General features: G+C 40.5%; 1 protein-coding gene across 11 annotated transcripts in view; it reads left to right on the forward strand.

Annotated features, from left to right (window-relative positions):
• The window catches only part of LOC113544364 (collagen alpha-1(XIX) chain), a 270413-nt gene that overhangs the window by 210063 nt on the left and 40670 nt on the right, over positions 1–19680 (forward strand). For 10 of the 11 annotated variants that reach the window (XM_053230917.1, XM_053230913.1, XM_053230916.1 and 7 more), the window contains 5 exons: positions 5988–6038; positions 7117–7149; positions 10519–10545; positions 11568–11621; positions 14155–14199. In XM_053230917.1, coding sequence (XP_053086892.1) covers positions 5988–6038; positions 7117–7149; positions 10519–10545; positions 11568–11621; positions 14155–14199 — 210 coding nt within the window. Of the gene's footprint in view, positions 1–5987; positions 6039–7116; positions 7150–10518; positions 10546–11567; positions 11622–14154; positions 14200–14984; positions 15212–19680 lie in introns of those variants that run through there. The other variant, XM_053230918.1, reaches the window with a different exon arrangement.

A 19680-nucleotide genomic window follows, 5' to 3' on the forward strand; every position in this document is an offset into this window, starting at 1 on the left:
AAAAGCACAATATAAATAAAATTTAATTGAAATACAATCCCATCATTCTTTTGTTTTTGCTATACACTGAAGACATTTGGGTTTGAGATCAAAAGATGAATATGAGATGACAGATCATAATTTCAGTTTTCATTATCTGATAGTTACATGTAGATGTGTTAAACAACTTAGAACATCACAGCTTTTGTGGCAGACCACCCAAATTTTAAGTGAGCAAAAGTATTGGAACAGACAGTCTTAAAGTAAATTGACATAAATAACACTTAATATTTGGTTGCATATCCCTTGCTTGCAATAACTGCATCAAGCTTGTGACCCACAAACATCACCAAACTGTTGCTTTCTATTTTTGTGATGCTTTTCCAGGCAAGTACCACAGCTTCTTTCAGTTGTTCTTTGTTTTGGGCGGTTTCTCGCTTTAGTCTCCTCTTCAGTAGTTCACCTGCTGAAGGGGAGACTAAAGCGAGAAACCACTGAAAACAAAGAACACCTGGGTTTGGGTTAAGGTCTGGTGATTGACTGGGCCAGTCTAAAACCTTCCACTTTTTTTCCCTGATGAAGTCCTTTGTTTTGTTGGCAGTATGTTTTGGATCATTGTCTTGCTGCATGATGAAGTTCCTCCCAATTAGACTGGATGCATTTCTCTATAAACTTTTAGACAGAATGTTTCTGTTGACTTCTGAATTCATTCTGCTGCTACCATCAAGAGTTACATCAACAATAAGGATTAGTGAGCCCATTCCCGAAGCAGCCATGCAAGCCCACTCCATGACGCTACCTCTACCATTCTTGACCAATGAGCTTGTATGTTTTAGAACAGATCCTTCCTTTCTCCACACTTGGGTCTTTTCATCACTTTGGTAGAGGTTAATTTTAGTTCCAGAACTTTTGTGGCTCATCTCTGTATTACTTTGCAAATTCCAGTCTGGACAGTTCCAAGTCTTACTGCTGATGAGTGGTTTGCATCTTGTGATATGGCCTCTATATTTCTACTCTCAAAGTCATCTTTGAATGGTGGATTGTGATACCTTCACCCTTGCTCTGTGAAGGTTGTTGTTGATGCCACTGACTCTTGTTTTTTGGGTTTGGCCAACCTGTTCGATGTCTGGTTGTTAGCACATGAGTGGTTTCTTTCTTTTTCAGGACATTCCAAATTGGTGTACTGGCTATGCCAATGCTTGTGCAATGGCTCTGATCAGTTTTTCATCTTTTCTCAGCTTCAGAATGGCTTGCTTTTCTCCTATAGACAGCTATCTGGTCTTCATGTTGGTTTATCCTTTTTAACAATAAATACATTCTTCACAGGCGAAACCCAGTGCTCAAACCCAGAGCAGCATTCAGAGCTATTAATTGTAAAAACAATCAATCTAACAGGGCACATTAGGGCATTAAGAAACACCTGTCAGTCACATGTTCCAATATTTTTGATCACTTGAAAAATTGGTGGGTTCAAACAAGAGGTGCCATGTTCTAAGTTGTTTAACACATCTAGATGTATCATTATTGAAATGAATGATATCGTCTCATATTCATCTTTTGATCTCAAACCCAAATGTCTTCAGATATTGGTATAGAAAAAACAAAAGATTTGGCCCTACCATTCCAGTCCTGTATAAAGTTTCTAGACTGGCAATATTAACCATCTTCTAAGTGTCGACAGCCCACATGTCCAGCAGAGAATTGTGAGAATTTTAGAGACACAGCCTTTAAAATGGACATCTTGGCTTGGAGAATTGGCTCAGCTAAAACCAGTGACGTTAAGCAGAAGCTATGTATAGCAAGAGGTTCTTTTATGTATTCCTCATTCACCCTGCGGGGCCATTCTATTAGAGCAGTGGGTTTTTTGCCCATCAGGACATGCACTCATTGTGGTTAACCACCAAGAAAACTGGTTTCCACTATATACACAGCTTCAGCTCTGAGTGATCCCAAGCTATACTACAGAATTGTGCTCGGTCAGGCAGTGTCTAGAACTAGGACCTAGGTGGATAATGAGCTTCTGCGCCACACCTAAGCTTGCAGCACATTTCTACAGATGGCTTGGCCTGACCATATGTATACCATTGTCACTGGCATCATGTCACTGGTGGCTTCATGAAGTGCTATGTTCAGGCCCACTGCTGTTGTCTGGGTGAGATCTTATGACACTGCTTTGTGCACAGCATACACAGGCATATACCTACAGGAGCTTATGTGGGAGCAATTACTTCAGCCTGCAGACATTGACCTCTCTGTGAGAGAGGCTAATCCAAAAATTACTCTTGACAGTGAGATGCCTAGAGTGGGACATAGGTCAAAGCTTTAGGAAAATCATTTATGGATGATCCCAGGCATGGTTGGCACAGTCAACATAAACGGATATATGTAATTGAACTCACAATCGTCAAGCGTCAATCCAAAGTCCGTGTATCCAAATGGAAAAAGCAAAAGCAAGCCATTTTGAAGCTGTGAAAAGAGGGAAAATCAATTAGAGCCATCACCAGCAACCTCAGGATGGCAGGGGGGAAGGTATGACAATCTACCATTTGAAGAGGACTTCAAGAGCAGAAATATAGAGGAAATATAGAGGAATATAGAGGCAATATAGAGCCACAAGATGCAAACCACTCATCAGCAGTAATAATCGGAAGGCCAAATTGGAATTTGTAAAGAAATAAAGAGATAAGCCACAAAAGTTCTGGAACCAAGATTAACCTCTACCAAAGTGAATATGTGGAGAAAGAAAGGATCTGCTCATGATCCAAAACATACAAGCCCATTGTTCAAGCATCGTGGAGGTATTGTCATGGCTTGTCTGTTGATGATGTAACTCATGATGGTAGCAGCAGAATGAATTCAGAAGTCTACAGATATATTCTGTCTACCAATTTACAGAGAAGTTCTTCCAATGTAATTGGGAGGAACTTCATCATGCAGCAAGACAATGACCCAAACACACTGCCAACACAACAAACGATTACATCAGGGGAAAAAAGTAGAAAGTTTTAAACTGGCCAAGTCAATCACCAGGCCTTAACCCAACTGATCGTGCATCAAATCATATCCAGCATGTTTAAATCTTTACTGCTAGCCACTAAATTATAATATCACTAGCCACTAATATACACTCACTGGCCATTTTATTAGGAACACCAGTGCACATGCTCACCCATGCAATTATCCAATCAACTAATCATGTGGCAGTAGCACAATTAATAAAAGCATGCAGATACAGGTCAAGAGCTTCAATGTAAATACAGGTCAAGTAATGTGTGCCAGAAGAGCTAGTTTGAGTGATTCAGAAAATGCTGATCTCCTGGGATTTTCACCCAGAGTTTACACAATATGGTGCAGGAAAATAAACATGCAGTGAGCAGCAGTTCTGCAGTGACAGTGGACACAGGCTCACTGGACCTGTACAGCTGAAGATTAGAGCATCAATCTACAGCTTACAAATCTGCAGCAATTTTATAATGTCAACATGGACCAGAATCTCAAAGCAATGTCTCCAACACCTTGTGGAATCCATGCCATGAAGTACTAAGGCTGTTCTGAGAGCAAAGAGAGGTCCTACCCAGTATTAGTATATTGTTTCTAATGAAGTGCCTGGTGAGCGTATATGACATATATTAACTTATATTTACAGTTACTAAATAATTTAGAGTGCCAGACAGAGGTGAGCCTTGTTTCTTTCCACGGTTTATTTGTCCTAGCACCATTTGAGGTAGTTTTTCCTTGGCACTGTAGCTCTTCTCCTGCCTCTTCTCTTTGATAGGATGACTTACAACACCTCACAACACCATACTGATGCCAGTCTGTCCATCAGTTTGAGTGGTTGTTGGTTTGCTTCTCTCTGGCTTGGTGACACCACCATCCTCACTCAGGAAAGTCCTCAAGTTAGAAGTTACTGTATGTCCTATATTCGCTGCCTTTCTTTGGAGGCATGAGTGGCCAGACAGAGTAATTCTAATCCACTCAGATAATTAAGCAATTGTCCGTCGCATCAATCAAAGACACCTCATATCCCTATGATTAATAAAAAAATTTACTGCTATACCTGACACCTGAAACTCAGACCCTTGGCACCTCAAAAAGAGCCGTTTCTAAATCTTCAATATCTCACCCAACAAGCTTGAAAGAAAATTCTAAGCATTGCTGCTTCCTCCACATATGGAACGGGCTGAAGATGCTTACTTGAACTGAAAATGTCATGTCATATTCATGTCATATCATATATCTTGCACTCTGGCCAGGATTCAATCTCATCTCTAGATCTTTCCATGCCTCTGTTAAAGACTTCCAGATAATACTTTCTTCTCAGAATTATAGCTCAAGTTCTCAGATTTCTTCCCCTTTACAAAGCTATAATCACTCCTAATGTCACTATCAATTGAATGTATGGTCTTCAGCTGCAGAAATCCATTATCAACTAGCTGAAGTCTCCATGTGAAATTCCACCTAAATCTCAAGTCCAAGCTTTTGAGTGTACTGCCTTTGCAGTTCCACAACCACTCACCAGACCACTATCAATTATTACTACCTTGGCTTGGGAACATCTGCATTCTTTCTTTGGATTCTCTGCATTAAGTATTGTATTATTTCATTTAGTTTTTTGTGTTTAAGTCTGGTGAGGTCTATATTTAAGCTCTATTTGGTCTTCTTAATGCTGCAGTTCTTCTTCTGTGTACTCTGTCTTGAATATGTGTACCTGGCTGTTGCTGTGGAACAGTAAATCAAACAAGCTCTTTTCTGTTGAGTCATTTCTGTCACTTGAGTAATACATACTCTCCACCACAGTGCTGATTTGAGGACAGTTAGCAGATTTATCACCTACATTTTAAATCAGATACCCTACTTTTTAGCAGTAGCCTTTGTACCATTATTTCAATTAAATTCGATTCAATATTATTTATATAGTACAATGGATATTGGGCCTTATTTATCAAGCTGGATCTGAATGGATTTATTGATAAATCGTTCGTATGAGCATTTACACAAGAAATTTGGTATTCATGAAAACCCTGTAATTACGGGAAAACATTTGTATCCTACTCATGCTCCTGAGCAGATGTAATTTTATGCACAAGAAAACAAAATAACTTTTATATACACTGTCAAGTATAAATAGATTATGCATTTCACTTTCACACAAATTTATTGAAAATTTTGTGAAACCCAGCCATTTTATATTAATCACATGAATGGGAAATATTATATATTAAAAAATTCAAGGAAGCAAGCCAAGATAAATCCTTAAGTTAAGGCAAATAAGACTAGTTATTTAATAAAGAAAAAAAATCGTGTGATGGGCTTGGTGTCCATGAATACCTGAGTACAGTAGAAATATATTTATCCATTTTCATGTCAAGCCACTTTCTTTTCACCTCACTTAGTTAGAATTAAACTTTTCTGTAATTTGGCTCCAGACGTTGGCCTTTTACAGGAGCTGCAATATTTTTATTTGCATAGATGTGACTCAAAATAACTTACACTTCTTCCTATGAGAAAGTATTTTTTATTGTTTACTTATCTTTTTATTTTCAAAGTGTTGTGGGCATCATCAATTAAAATTAAGCTGTTCTGTGCGTGCACTTTATTTATAGGTAATTGGCACTGATGAACTTATACACGCGAGTACAAAGAAAATCAACATTTTTCAAAACTTTTGTTAATCGAGCAGATAATTTTTAGTTTGGTTTGGCTTACACAACATTTACACACAATTTTACTAAAAGATTGATAAAGTAGACCCATTGTCATAAATGAGCTAAGGAAACAGTCTGAGTTGACATGAGTAAGAAACCTTGAGAGGAACTAGACTCAAACAGGAACTCATCTTCTTCTGGGTGACACTGGATAGTGTGATTATGAGTCAACACTCACATAACTGTATGACTGTAAATCATCAGCATGTAAGGAATCTTTAACTTTTTCTCTGCAAAGGAGTGGCCTGATAGCAGGGCTTAAAGCGCAAAGATTGTCAGCTAAATGTAATTGCTTTTTTGCAGGGTGTCCCCTATATGGATGGGAATGGAATGAGCAGTCTATACAAGCTTCAGGTCTGTTTTTTAATTCTTTGGTTTGAAAATAATCACATGTGAAAAGTACTTTTTATGTGAAAAGCATCATTTTAAATTATTTGATTTGATTTAGCAAAGATAGTTCAAGACTGTTTACATAGAGATATAAGACATTTTCTTTATTGTTTTCTATATATTCATGTGATTTACGCACTGTTTGCACTGTTAAAAAATTCTCCCTAAATACCTCCATATAATAGGTAAACATTACTACATAGCACATAATGCAAGATAATACAATGTCAAATACAAGTTCGCTTCCCTATCCAGAAAGTTGTTTGGAAAATACAAGACTTTCTTTGGATGATAACCCCTTGTCACCCTTTCTTTTGGGCTCTTGAGTTTCCTTCTACTACCCAAAACATGCCAATTGTCAGAGTTTTGGTCCTTTTTCTGTGTTTTTTTGTTGTGTTATGTTTTTTTCCCCACTAGATGTCGCCCAGCCTTAGTTTTCTTTGTTGTAATTGGTTTCATTGCTTTCACCTGTGTCTTGTTCCCGTTCTGTGTATTTAAGTCGTCCCTTTTGCCTTTGTTCCCCACTTGGTTATTGTTGTTTCCTAAGCCCCTGTTGTTTTTTTCGTCGCCTCTCTCGAGTTAATATCTTCTGTGTTTTTTCTAGCGCCCTCGCCTTGTTTTTTGTCTTTTTTGAGATCCATTACCTTCTTGTTTCTCCCCGTTTTGCCCTTGTGTTATTTTCTTGACTTAATTAATATTCTTGTGCACTACCTCGGCATTTGCATCGTTGGTTTACCGCCTCCCTGTGGCTCAACGGTAAAACGTCCGTCCCGCATGCCGGAGACCTAGGTTCGATCCCCAGTCCTGCCTCTAAATTGCCCCTAGTTCTAAAAGAGCGTGCAAACTTTGTGAGCATGGTACGTCCCATCCAGGATGCATTCCCACGTCACACCTGTTGGCTCTGGCTCCATTGTGACCCTGACCTGGAGGAAGTAGTTACTAAAAATGAAGCAATGAATCATCATCTAAAGAAAGTCATACATTTCAAAATAAAAACATGCAAGTTAGCATATTTATATTATATTTTGCTGTGTTTGTACAGAGTGGAGGACACCCAGGACCACCAGGACCTCCGGTATGTATTACATTAAAGCAGGGGTGTCCACTCTCATCCACAAAGTGCGTGGGTGCAGGTTTTCATTCCAGTCAAGCAGGAGCCACACCTGATTCCACCTGTTTAATTGGTTTATCTTGGCTTTCAGTAGACTCAGGTGTGGCTTCTGCTTGGTCGGAATGAAAACCTGCACCCAAACCGGCCCTTTCCATATAGGTTTGGACACCATTAAAGGCTACATTCAATTTAAAACAATAATACATAATACATTACAGTCATGGGAAAAAAAAAGTACACCCTCCTTCAATTCAATGTTTTTATTTATCAGGGCCTAAATACAGTGGATATAAAAAGTCTACACACTCCTGTTAAAATGCAGGTTTTGTAATGTAAGAAAAAAATGAAACCAACATAAATCATGTCAGAACTTTTTCCACCCTCAATATAAAATTACAACATATAAAAATTAAATCAAAAACAATTTGAGGGGGGGAAAAAAGTTACAATAACCTGGTTGCATAAGTGTGCACACCCTTTTATAATTGGGATGTGGCTTTGTTCAGAATGAACCAATCACATTCAATCTCATGTTCAAAAGTAATTATCATACACATTTCATCAATGAAATTATTCTGATTAACCCCAAATAAAGATAAGATGTTTCTGTAGGATTTCCTTGACATCTTCTTGGTTTCATCTGATGCTGAAGCCATGCACTGCAGAGAACTTACAAAGCATGTACGGTATCTCATTTGTTGAAAGGTATCTATCAGGAGAAGGGTATAAAAGAATTTCCAAAACATTAGGAAATGTACCCTGTAACACCGTGAAGGCCATCATCAACAAGTGGAGAAAATGGAGCACCACAGTGACATTACCAAGAACAGGACATTCCCCCAAAATTTACAAAAGTACAAGACAAAAACTTACCAGGGAGGATGCCAAAAGACCTACAGCAACATTAAAGGCGCTGTATGAATATCTGACAAGTACCGATTACTCTCTGCATGTGACAACAATCTCTCATATTCTTCACATGCCTTGGCTATGGGGTAGGGTGGCTAGACGGAAGCAGGTTCTCACAAAAAACATACACCCCAACTAAATCACCCCAAACCATGTGGCAAAATATATTATGGTTTGATGAGACCAATTCCAAAAGGTATTATAATTTTATAATTCCGAAAGGTATGTTTGGCGCAAAAAAAAAAAAAATCACATCAACAAAAGAACACTATACCTACAGTGAAGCATGGTGGTGACAGCATCATGTAGGGCTGCTTTTCTTCAGCCAGAACTGGGGCTTTTATCAATGTGGAGGGAATCATGAATAGCTACAAATACCAGCCGATTTTAGTGCAAAACATTCAGGTGTCTGTTAGTAAGCTAAAGATGAAAAGGAATTTCACCATTCAGTATGACAGTGACCCAAAGCATACATCTAAACCAACAAAGGAATGGCTTAACCAAAAGAAGATCAAAATTTTTTAATGACCTAGCCAGAGCCAAGACCTGAATCCAACTAAAAATTTGTGGGGTGACCTGAAGCAGGCTGTGCACAGGAGATGCTCTCACAATTTGATGGATCTAGAATGTTTTTGCAAGGAAGACTGGGAAAATATTGCAAAATCAAGATGTGTCATGCTGGTAGACTCTTACCAAAAAAGACTGAGTGGCGTAATAAAATCAAAAGGTGCTTCAACAAAGTATTAGTTTAGGGGTGTGCACACTTGTGCAACTAGGTTATTGTAAGTTTTTTTATTGTTTTTCACTTAAAGGTGGGAAAAGATCTGACATGATTTATCTTAGTGTCATTCTTTTACTTCAAAAAACTTCCATTTTAACAGGATTGTGTAGAGTTTTTATATCTATAAAAAACATACATTAACATAACATATTTTATTTATATAAAATAATCTAACAATTGTGTGGTCCTCAGCAACTTCTATAAACAAACACATAACCTCAGGTGACAACAAACGAACACAACAAATTTCAATATGTAGTTATTTTTTTCAAAAAAGTAATCCAATATTCAGAAAACAGGTGGGAAAAAATAAGTACACCCTTCCTACTTCCACAATCAATAAGAAAGTAATTAGCAGCCAGCTGTTAATGAAGTGCACAAGATTAGTTAATCATCAAGAAGTGTGACTACCTCTATAAAAACAGAAAAACAGAACTTTTGGCAGTTTGCTGTTCTGAAGCGCTCATGTGTGTGTCTACATCATGCTAAGGAGAAAGGATATCAGCCATGAGCTCAGAGAAGCAATTATTACTGCTCATCCTGGCCATCTCCAAAGGATTGTTTACAAATGGAGAGCCTTCAAGACAGTTGCCAATCTTCCCAGGAGTGGGCAGAAAAACCATTTCTGAAAGAACTCACTTTATTTAACCTATAATTTAAATTGTATGAAATGTTCTTTGTAGTTATATCATATATATCAGTTACATCAGTTATGTCAGTCTGCTTAACAGAATATTGCTATTGCACATGATTACACAGTCTGAATGTACACTATATGGTCAAAGATATGTGAACACTCCTAATAATTATTGAGTTCAGGTGTTTCAGGCACACCCATTGCTAACAAGTGCATAATATCATGTACATAGCCACAACATGGCACTGACATAGCATGCAAGTTGAAATTTCTGAAATTGCTATTATTATGAAATGCAAGCTACTAGGAGTAACAACGGCTCAGCCATGAAGCACTTGACCACGCAAACTCGACCCACAGAGCGGGGCCACTGGTGTTCACATACACTATCTGGCCAAGATTATGTGGACACCAGAACAATCACACCAATATATGCGTGTTGAACATCCCATTCCAGATTTAGTCCCCCCTTTGCAGTTATAATAACCTAGGTTTACCACTAGATCTTAGAGCATGGCTGTGGGGATTTGCCCATTCAGCCATAAGAGCATTAGTGAGGTCGGGTGAGGAGGCCTGGTGTGCAGTCGGAATTCCAATTCATCACTAAGGTGTTTAGTGGGATTGAGCTCAGGGCTGTGTGCAGACCACTTGAGTTCTTCCGCACCGGTCTTGGCAAACCTTGTCTTTATGGGCCTCGCTTTGTGCACAGGGGAATTATCATGCAGTAACAGGTTTGGTCTAGGCCCCTTTCTTCCCTTGAAGGGAAATCTTTAATACTATAATGCTATACAAAGATATTCTAATTGTGTGATTCCAAATTTATGGCAATATTTTGGGGAAGGCTCACATATGGGTGAGGTCAGGTGCCCACATACCTTTGGCCATATCGTGTACATTATGTACATACTAATATTGGTTGACACAAAAATTCTATCCATTTGAAAGGAATATCCACTAGTGTAGTTTTTTTTTAAGAACTAACAGTTCTATTTCTCTTTGTTTTCAGGGGCCCAAAGGGGATGAAGGGAAAGTAGTAAGTTGGTGATAAGGTTTTTATGTATTTCTGCACTGTCACTGTATGAAGAGTGAAAAATACTCTGTTTTTTGAGTTTTGTTTAGCTCCCATAAATGTACTTTCATACCAGTGTCCTCCACAAAAGAGTAATTAAGAGGTTAAGATTAATCCAGAGCAGGGCAAAAATTGATGCCCTGCATGATGTTTTTCTGCATCAACAGGATGACGATCCTGTACTAAAGAAACTGTTTGTGCTAGATAAGCTGTTGTGTTACAGTAGCAAATTGTACTTCCAGTGGTAGAATATTCTTAATCTTAAGACAGGTGAGTGATCCTTAAGCTATTTTGACATCTCTCGCACACAGTTGCCTTAGTCTATCCTACAGTGTACATGTATGACATGTATTTTCTGTTTGCTACAAGGCTTCTCCCTCTACACAGCTTTGTTTATGTATAGGTAGAGCTGTACTCCAAGTTCTTTCTCTGCAATTTGGGCTCTGTTGCTAATGAGAAGTTTCCTATGGCAATCTGCAGAGAGCTGTCAGTTCAGCATGAATGCATGAAGGGCAAGGCTATTACAATCAGTCATTCCCTCTGCTGAAGAAGTTTGTTAATATAACAATTTGTTAATAAGAGAAGTACACAAAGCAGTGGCATATATAAAGGAAGAGATTTATTAAAGGGCTGATGCAGTAGGTTTGTGGAGATAAGTGAATGCACTTGTTAGAATTGTTCCTGGAGAGTGTTCCTTTGATCTTTGAAATTATCGGTGGCATCCAGGTGTTCATTGGATGTTCCACATGAGACATTGGACAAGTGTTCCTTTGTTCTTTGAAATTATCTATGGCATCCAGATGTTCATTGGATGTTCCACATGAGACATTGGACAATGTCTCAGAATCTGGCCAGACTGCTGAAAGGCTTTTTTCTCATGTTTTTCCCTTTCACAAAGACATTTTGATACCTATGCATGTACATTGTGAGACTTTGTGGCCAGTCCATTTTGAGACTTTGTTTTAAATGTAGGATTCTTTATCCAGGGTGAACCGGGGCCAATGGGATTGCCAGGCTTTGAAGGACTGCCTGGAGCTAAAGTAAGTTTAACTCTTGTATTGTGTTCAAGTCAGTGGTCCACCTGTGGTGTGTGTATGTGATCAAAATTGGGCAAGCCCCTTAAATATGTTTTCTAAATCATTTTAAAAATATTTATATTTTTGTTGTATTACATATTTTAAGCAATCCCATTTCTACTCCAATTTATGTTATATTTGGAACAGTCCAGAGACCAAAGAAAAAACTTAAGTGATTATGAATTACAAATTCAACTGGGTTAAGAAGGTAAATGAACAATGCAACCTTATGCCACACAGTTAGCCAGGATAACTTTACTTGCTTTGCAAAGTACACAGAATCAGTCACATTATATAAGGAAAAATGAAGAGTGCCATGATGAGAGAAAGCAGTGAGGGAGAACACCACAGATGCCAAGAAATTGAGGCAGTTATCATTCATTTTATCTCAGATACATACTCTGGAAAAATTCATTAAGCCTTATGCCAGTCAGATGGGAAAAACATTAGGTTACGTATGTAACCCTGTTCTGTGAACTTCAGATAACCACCAGGGGCAGTGTTTAAACACCTAGATGCCTTTACCATGAAGTCATTAACTGATCTTATGAAAAGGCTGTTATTAATAGCTGCCATTTCCTGGAACCTTCTCACAGAGTTCGGCATTGGTTGTGAGTAATGGGGAACCCTGGTGGTTATCTGGAGGTCATAGAACAGGGTTACATATGTAACTAATATTCTATTTTACCCCTCCTAGGTCACAAGGAACTAACTCACCCTAAAAATGATTGGAAGGGCATTCAGATATGATTGCTGTACTCACTCCAATGGGAGGGGCAATATTGATCTTATAAAATTTGGAAAAGGTGCATGATGATGCCCAGGTAGCAGCAGCACAAACTTCCTAGAGTGGTGCTTCCATGACCCAAAGGGCCATGCTTGCTTACAAAGGGGAGCACCTGGTGTCCCTTTACCATAACAGATAAACAGCTGGTCTGATGTTTGAATTGCCACCGTTTAGTTCATGTAATAAGGTGCGCATTGGGTATAGCAGGGATCTCTCATGCAGTTCCCCTTCATGGGCTGCTGTGAGGTCAAAGGATTGATTCACAAAGGTGGTTGATATGACCTTAGGCAGGAACCCTGGATTTGGCCACAGGGTTACCCCACACAATGCACTGGATCTGTCTGATGAAGTGCTCACCAGTTATGGTACAGTTTCCACTTGAGAGCATACAAGGCCCATGGACTCAGGGCTCTTGCGCTTACTCGCATTTCATGTACTGCCAGATTGCAATCTATGGCCTGTGCCTCCCTTCTGAGAGGCCATACCCTTAGGTGCAAATGTTCCACCTGAGGGTGACAGATTGCCAAACTGAGACAGCAAATCTTGAGCACAACTGACTTAAAAATGACTCAGCAGGGAATAAAAAGGAAGAGCTCAGCTCCAATCCACTGATAGTGATCCCATGACAAAGTAGGTCTATGAGTGTGTCAATCCATAGCTGGCAACCTAGAAGCTACCAGTACACAGTACGGCTTTGCTGATCAAGAGATGCCAGGGGTAACCCCACTCAACACTGATATGGGAAGATGAAGGGAATTCACTAACTTCACAACAAGCATTATGCTGAAGTATTTTGAGGGCAACCCACTCCGCCATGATAGGGGTTCTCTCAAAAGCCATAGTGCCCAGACAACCCCCAGCTATAACTGAGAGTTAAGTGCATTAGAGATTAATCCACAGTAACCCATAGCCAAGAGAAGGACTTATTAAGTTAGTAAGAAACTGTTGCCAGCTTGGGAGGACAGCCTAACCTGTAGGTCCAACCATAGTCACAAGCGGTTATGCATATAGTTTGAAAAGACAGACATATGCACAAAGGAAAGAAGAATGTAATGACCTTTGTTAACAAAGGCATTTTACAATGTCATATGGTCATCACATGACGTTGTAGTAAAGGTCATTGTGTGCGCATGCACAAAATGGTATCCTGGTGTTGAAGTGGTGCCCGTTAGCAGTTAGACGGGGCAAAATAGAAAATAGTAATGATGGAGGAAAATAGCAAATAGCAAAAATAGCAAATAAAAAACTGAGTGAGCATTGTGGACTCCTACTTTACCTGACTTAACCAGGGCCCCTGATTTTACACTTATGAGATTCATATGTGCAGTTATATTATTTTCATTTATCATTTAAATTTTACTACTTCATGTTGAAGGAATAATACAGTAATGAAAACTAAGCATGACAGAGTTAAAGTTTGTCTGAAACAATTTCAGACATTGTTTGCATGTGTTTGGGCATATTTAGTTCTTGATGACTGATCAGATGTCTCCACCATTATGTGAAAATATTGCTTTGTTTCAGCAGCTCTGGTTTGGTGGAGGAGGACTCTTCTTTACATTATTATTACATGACTAAGATGTTTAACCACATGTTATGTATATGGCTAGTATGTAAAAGCAGTGAAGCTACATAACATTAAAAAGCTACATAAAATCATGTAACACCTGTAGGTTTATATTTTATTGTTGGTTGTTGTTGTTGTTCTAGGGAGACCCTGGCATGCCTGGTCCACCTGGAGTCCCAGGCCCTATTGTATGTATTTATTCTTCTTTTAAACTATACAGTTTAACGATAGTGCATACTACCTGAATTTATCTCCAGTTTTCCTTTTCCTGTTGTTGAGGTGTGTGGTTGTTAAGCATAACCAATTTAGAAATTCACTGAGTTGTTCTAGCAGGCTTGAAAATCTTGGAACAAAATCTTGTAGTGCAAGAGAACAACAGGTACTGAAAACATTAATGGGCATGAAGGCATAAGTGGAAACCAGGGCAGGGCACAAGGTAATCATAATAATATTGTTTCTGTCAGAATAAATTAATTGTAATATTAACCAAATACTTGTTAGAAATGTGTAACAAACACAACATCGCCCACACCCTTACTGGCTGTACACAGTAAGAACACAGTCTTTTTTAATTCAAAGATATTCCCTTCTACCACCTCTCACCATCCTATGGAAAAGATTTTGTATAGACTGTAAAACAATTAATTTCAAATTTCAAGTTTGTTTGTCATTTGCAAAAAATGTCAGGGACAGTTATACAGTGTTAGTTGACAGTTGAAATGCTTGTACAATTACACTGGTGAAATAATATAAAAGGCAAAACACAAATGGTATTGCTTTTCATTTATGACGTAAAGAAAACATTACACACCAAAAAGCAAAACCTGCATTGCATTGCTTCTATATTGTGTGATCTCTTTAGTGAAAAACAATGTGATGTGATGTTGGTCCCTTATCCTGACACATTTTTACTGTCATGGCTCCTCTCACCCTCTGGACCTGCCTATCTCATGCCAATATGTCTTCTGCTCAGAGCTTCTGCACTTGTGACTCACTCATTGCCATTGCGTATGGTTTCACATGGATTCCCTAGATTTCTGTGGATGGTTGCACATAGATACCCTAAAGGTTACAGTTTATGCCCAAGACTCGCCCTTTCTTCAGTGGATAACCTCACCTGGAAACTGGAAACATGTACCCAAGAACTGCTGCTGTAATCATAACGCTCATACTGAACATCCTTTCAGCACATTTTTACTGTTCTTTTACTGTTTATAGTATATAATTGTGCAAGAGTAATGTATTATCCCACTATCTGGTGTCACCCAGAAAAGAATGGGCTCCCTTCTGTGTCTGGTTTCTTTCAAGGTTTCTTCCTCATGTCTCGGTGAGTTTTTTCTTTTCACTGCTGCCTCTGGCTTGCACATTGAAATCTAAATATAAATCTACATCCAGATTTTTGTAAAACTGCTTTATGACAATGTCTACTGTCAAAAACACTCTACAAATAAGATTCCACTGCATTGAACTGAATCAGCAGGTCAAAGTTTCTTCCTCAACTTGTCTCAGGGAGTTTTTCCTTGCCACTGTCGCCTCTGGCTTGCTCATTAGGGATAAATTCACATATTTACAATTTATTTTGATTTAATTTAATTTGAATCTATTTATTTATGTAAAGCTACTTTGTGACAATGTCCATTGTTAAAAGCGCTATACAAATAAAATTGAATTGAATTGAAGTATATTTGTATTGTGATAAAGTTTTCCTTGATAACTATGATAAGCTGCGGGTATTCAAATTCTATAAACTTTAGTTTCTATTTTCTCATCTAACTTGCCAAAATAGCCAGTAGGTGCAGGTGATTATGCAGCACATAGGGTTGGCGTAAAGCCGGCACAACAGCCAATTAGTCTGCATGCTGAATTGTACACTCCCTTAAGGGAATCAAGTCTAAAGAACAACATTGAACTGAATCAGCAAGCTACAGAAAGATGGTGAGTAGAGAGAGGCCAGAGAGAAAAAATGAAGAAGAAAGTGGGTCATCTGCTCTTGATGACATTGTTCCGGAGAAAGGTCACACCACTTCTGGTTCAGATATCTAAAGTATGACGAAGTGCAGAAGGGAGACAAATTGGTGTAACCCAAATGGATTGGAAAAGGCCATTTTTTTCTCAAGATGTTGGAGTCAAGGGAATCTGCCAAATCCCCTTGGGTAAGTCCAGTGTCAAATAAAGCGAGCCGCACCTAACCGATTGAGCAGTCCATCAATGCATCGGATATGCATCACATTTAGACACCGTGTTGACTTTTCTAAAGTCCACACAAACAGACCGGCTGTTCCAATCACTGTGGGACTCCTCAATTACTCCCATGTCAAGCATAGCTTTGAGTTCATCCCGAGCCGCATTTTTTTGTGTTCCGGTAACTGGTATGGGTGGGTGCATACAGCCACACCTGGAGGAGTCTCAGTGTGTTGCTCTGTGAGGTCCGTGAGACCAGTTAGAGGCAAAAACACTTCAGAAAATTCCTCTTGCAACTGGGCAACCTGTGCTCTCTGGGATGGTGAGAGGTGGTCTCCACAAGGGACTGGGATGAATTGGGCTGCACTTTTTAGGCTTACCTCCAGTCCCAGCTGACATTCACGGCGATGTTGGCAGGGAGTGCCCAGCCATGGGATTATAATGAGCTGCATGGAACAGAAATTTCCTATGGCTCTTTGTTCTCAACAACTGGGTCATCTCCTCCTTCATTTGAGTGTCCTGCATCACTCGATATAATCTATCCTTAATAATCGAAAAATACAGGTGGGATAGTGCAACATTAGACTGGATTTGCTCTCACTTGGTTGAAGGTGTGTTTCAGGGTCTCATCACGTGACTCTCCAAGGGGAACTCCCTAAGGGGAATCACCACAAAGTGTGGAGGGGCAGAGCCCTCCCCACCCTTGTGTCCCCCTGATGTGGAGCTGATGTTGACTGCCCCGGCACCGCCTCCCCAGCCAACGCTACACACATTCCACACACGGCAGGACCCATCGACAAACATTTCCCTTACTAATGCCTGAAACCCTGGCCAGTTTGTTTGTGAGGTGAGTACTAAGTGGCCACCTCCACTTTATGCTTTTGCCTCCGGAATTCAATAATGACACCAATAATGTCCAGCAGATAATCATGAGCATCCTTGTGCACACACCTCACCTTCACCAATGGTGCAGTTTCCAATGCTCCTAATTGAATGAGGCTTTGAGGGACAGTGGTCTGTTTACACCTCAAGTCCACCAAGGCCTGATGTGTACTCCTTTGTATACTCACGGACACGCGGTACGTTCCTGCTTGATTGGGGGAACCCTGCGGTGTGTCAGATATCCAAATAAGTGTTCCTGCTTATATGAGGGAACGCTGATCCTGGAAATGCCCTGCTTTCCCGCCACAGCTGCAAACCTGCCCAGGCTTTACTCCAGTCCTGGGACTGGGGATGAGCTGGGACTGGGGAGGAGTAGGAGGTAGAAAGTGAGTGAGAGAGCAAGGGAAAAGGGAGATGCCTGGACCAGTGACCACCAACACGTGATCCTCCACAAGCTCAATGGCTTTATCCAGGGATGTGGCCAGTGGCACTGGACCCACACCACATTTCTTCTCAGGAGGTGACCCATGAATTGCTCCAGTACCACCAGCTCAATCTGTTCTGTTCCAAGTCCTGCTCCTCTACCATCAACCACCATTGACAGCTGCTGCTTCAGCAGTTGTGCATAATCAAAGGGGCAGCTGAACTCGGTGGAGCTGCAGAGACTGGAAGCATCGGTGGTGCTCCTCAGGTGTCCGGCTGACTCTCTGCAGGCAAGCTGGGCTTCCCCCAATAACAAGGGGAGGAGTTGCAGAGCCCATTCCTCCTCCGGCCATTCCCCCTCTGGCCACTCACATGCAGCTTGCGCATATGCTCAAAGAGCTCCAGGAAGGATCGTCCATGGATGCCATCTTGGTGAGCATGGTGGCAGGCAACACAGCTGGAGATGTGGTGGGCTGCAACAGATTCTGGAATGCCTGCCGGCCCTCGGCCTGCTCCTGCACGAGGGCTTCAAAGTGCAGCTGCTGCTCATTGTGCAGGTCAAGGAGTGATTGGTGTTGGGTTTGGTGGAGGATGACAAGGGCCTTGACAATCTCGTTGTGTGGAGAGGCTTCCATGGAGGAGTCGGTGTCTTCCTCAGTTCCTGGGTTTTGGCACCACTATAAAACAATGTGAGGGTGAGGGTAAAAACATGTGAGGGTGTGGAGGAAGATAGATGGAATTTTAGCTGAGCTCCGGGCTCACATTTAATTAGTCCATGCGTTTCGCACTTTCAAAAACTCAACAAAACCAAAAACTCAACAGAGATTGGACCGTCCTGGACTCACAGCTTTTGGTCCATCAAGTTCAAGGTAATGCTTCATGGCATGTGTGTCTCACAAGCACCACCATCTTGCACTCTCTCTCTCTCTCTCTCTCTCTCTCTCTCTCGCTGGTTACAGGAGTCAATAAAAGCACAAAAAGACACGCATAAGACACAGGTGAGAATCATCACGCTTTCCCTGTCAGTTCTACCTGCCTCCTCTCCATTCCACAGCTGATGCTCGATACATATGGTATCACCCTGTACTGAAAAATATAATGCTATTTGTCCCATATTTTTGTACACATTGTTTCATACATACATAAGGTCTTCACAGTGGTAAGAATATCATAATAGTGAATAAACTCAAAGTGGTTTCACAAGAAAGAGTGGAGAAGCTCAAAGTCAGTGTTTTGGGCACATTGTGTGTGAGATTGCACATCGTCATTGACCTGGTTACAGAGATTCAGTCACATGCTGATAATATTTCATCCATTCACAGAGATTTTAGACTGAAAGTTAAGATTATTGATTGATTTATTTTATAAGTCATAAATAGGATAATTTACATTCTAATAGTATGTGGTTTATTTGGTTTATTAGGTCAAGCACCGAAGGTGCTGGAACCGTATTGGTTTTGTCCGTGTACTTATTTGGGACCCATTCCGTGATCCTCTCCGGTGGCCGGGTGATGAACTGCTCCAGCACCAGTAGGTTGACTTCAGCGCTGTGCTCCTCTGTCAGCAGCCACCTTTGACAGGTGTCTTGGAGCTGTTGGGTGAATGCAAACCGAGCTCACCTGGGCATCAGTGAGCGGAAGCACTGATGGTGCTGTTCCGGAGTGCAGCCGACCCATTGCAAAATACCCCGCTTTATGTCTGAGTACTCCAGCAGGTTCACAACCAGAAGCTGTTGGGCCATGAGCTTGGCTTCCCCTGACAGTATTGGCAGCAAGCGGACCAACCACTGTGAGTCTGGCCAGCCCTACGCTTCTGAAGCATGTTCAAAGAGTTTTATAAACACTTCTGAGTCATTCTGCGGTCCCATCTTGGAAAGCATAACTGTTCCTGCTCTTTGAGCAGCTTGAGAAGGGCCTGATGTTGAGTCTGGTGGAAGCCGGCAAGGGTCTTGATGATCTCTGTGAGTGGCAAGGACTTCATGATGGCAGATCTTCCTCAATTTCCCTGGTTTCAGCACCAGTTTGACACTTTTACAGGTTAGAACTCTATTTTATGCTTTTGTCCCTTGAATTGGATTGTGATGGCCACTAGGGGATATTCGTGCACATCCCCTTGCACGTACCTCACCTTCACCCAGCGTGCTTTACCTAATGCCTCACCTTGAACCAGGCATTGGTGAATTG

This window comes from Pangasianodon hypophthalmus, chromosome 28, assembly GCF_027358585.1.
Source record: "Pangasianodon hypophthalmus isolate fPanHyp1 chromosome 28, fPanHyp1.pri, whole genome shotgun sequence".
NCBI lineage: Eukaryota > Metazoa > Chordata > Actinopteri > Siluriformes > Pangasiidae > Pangasianodon > Pangasianodon hypophthalmus.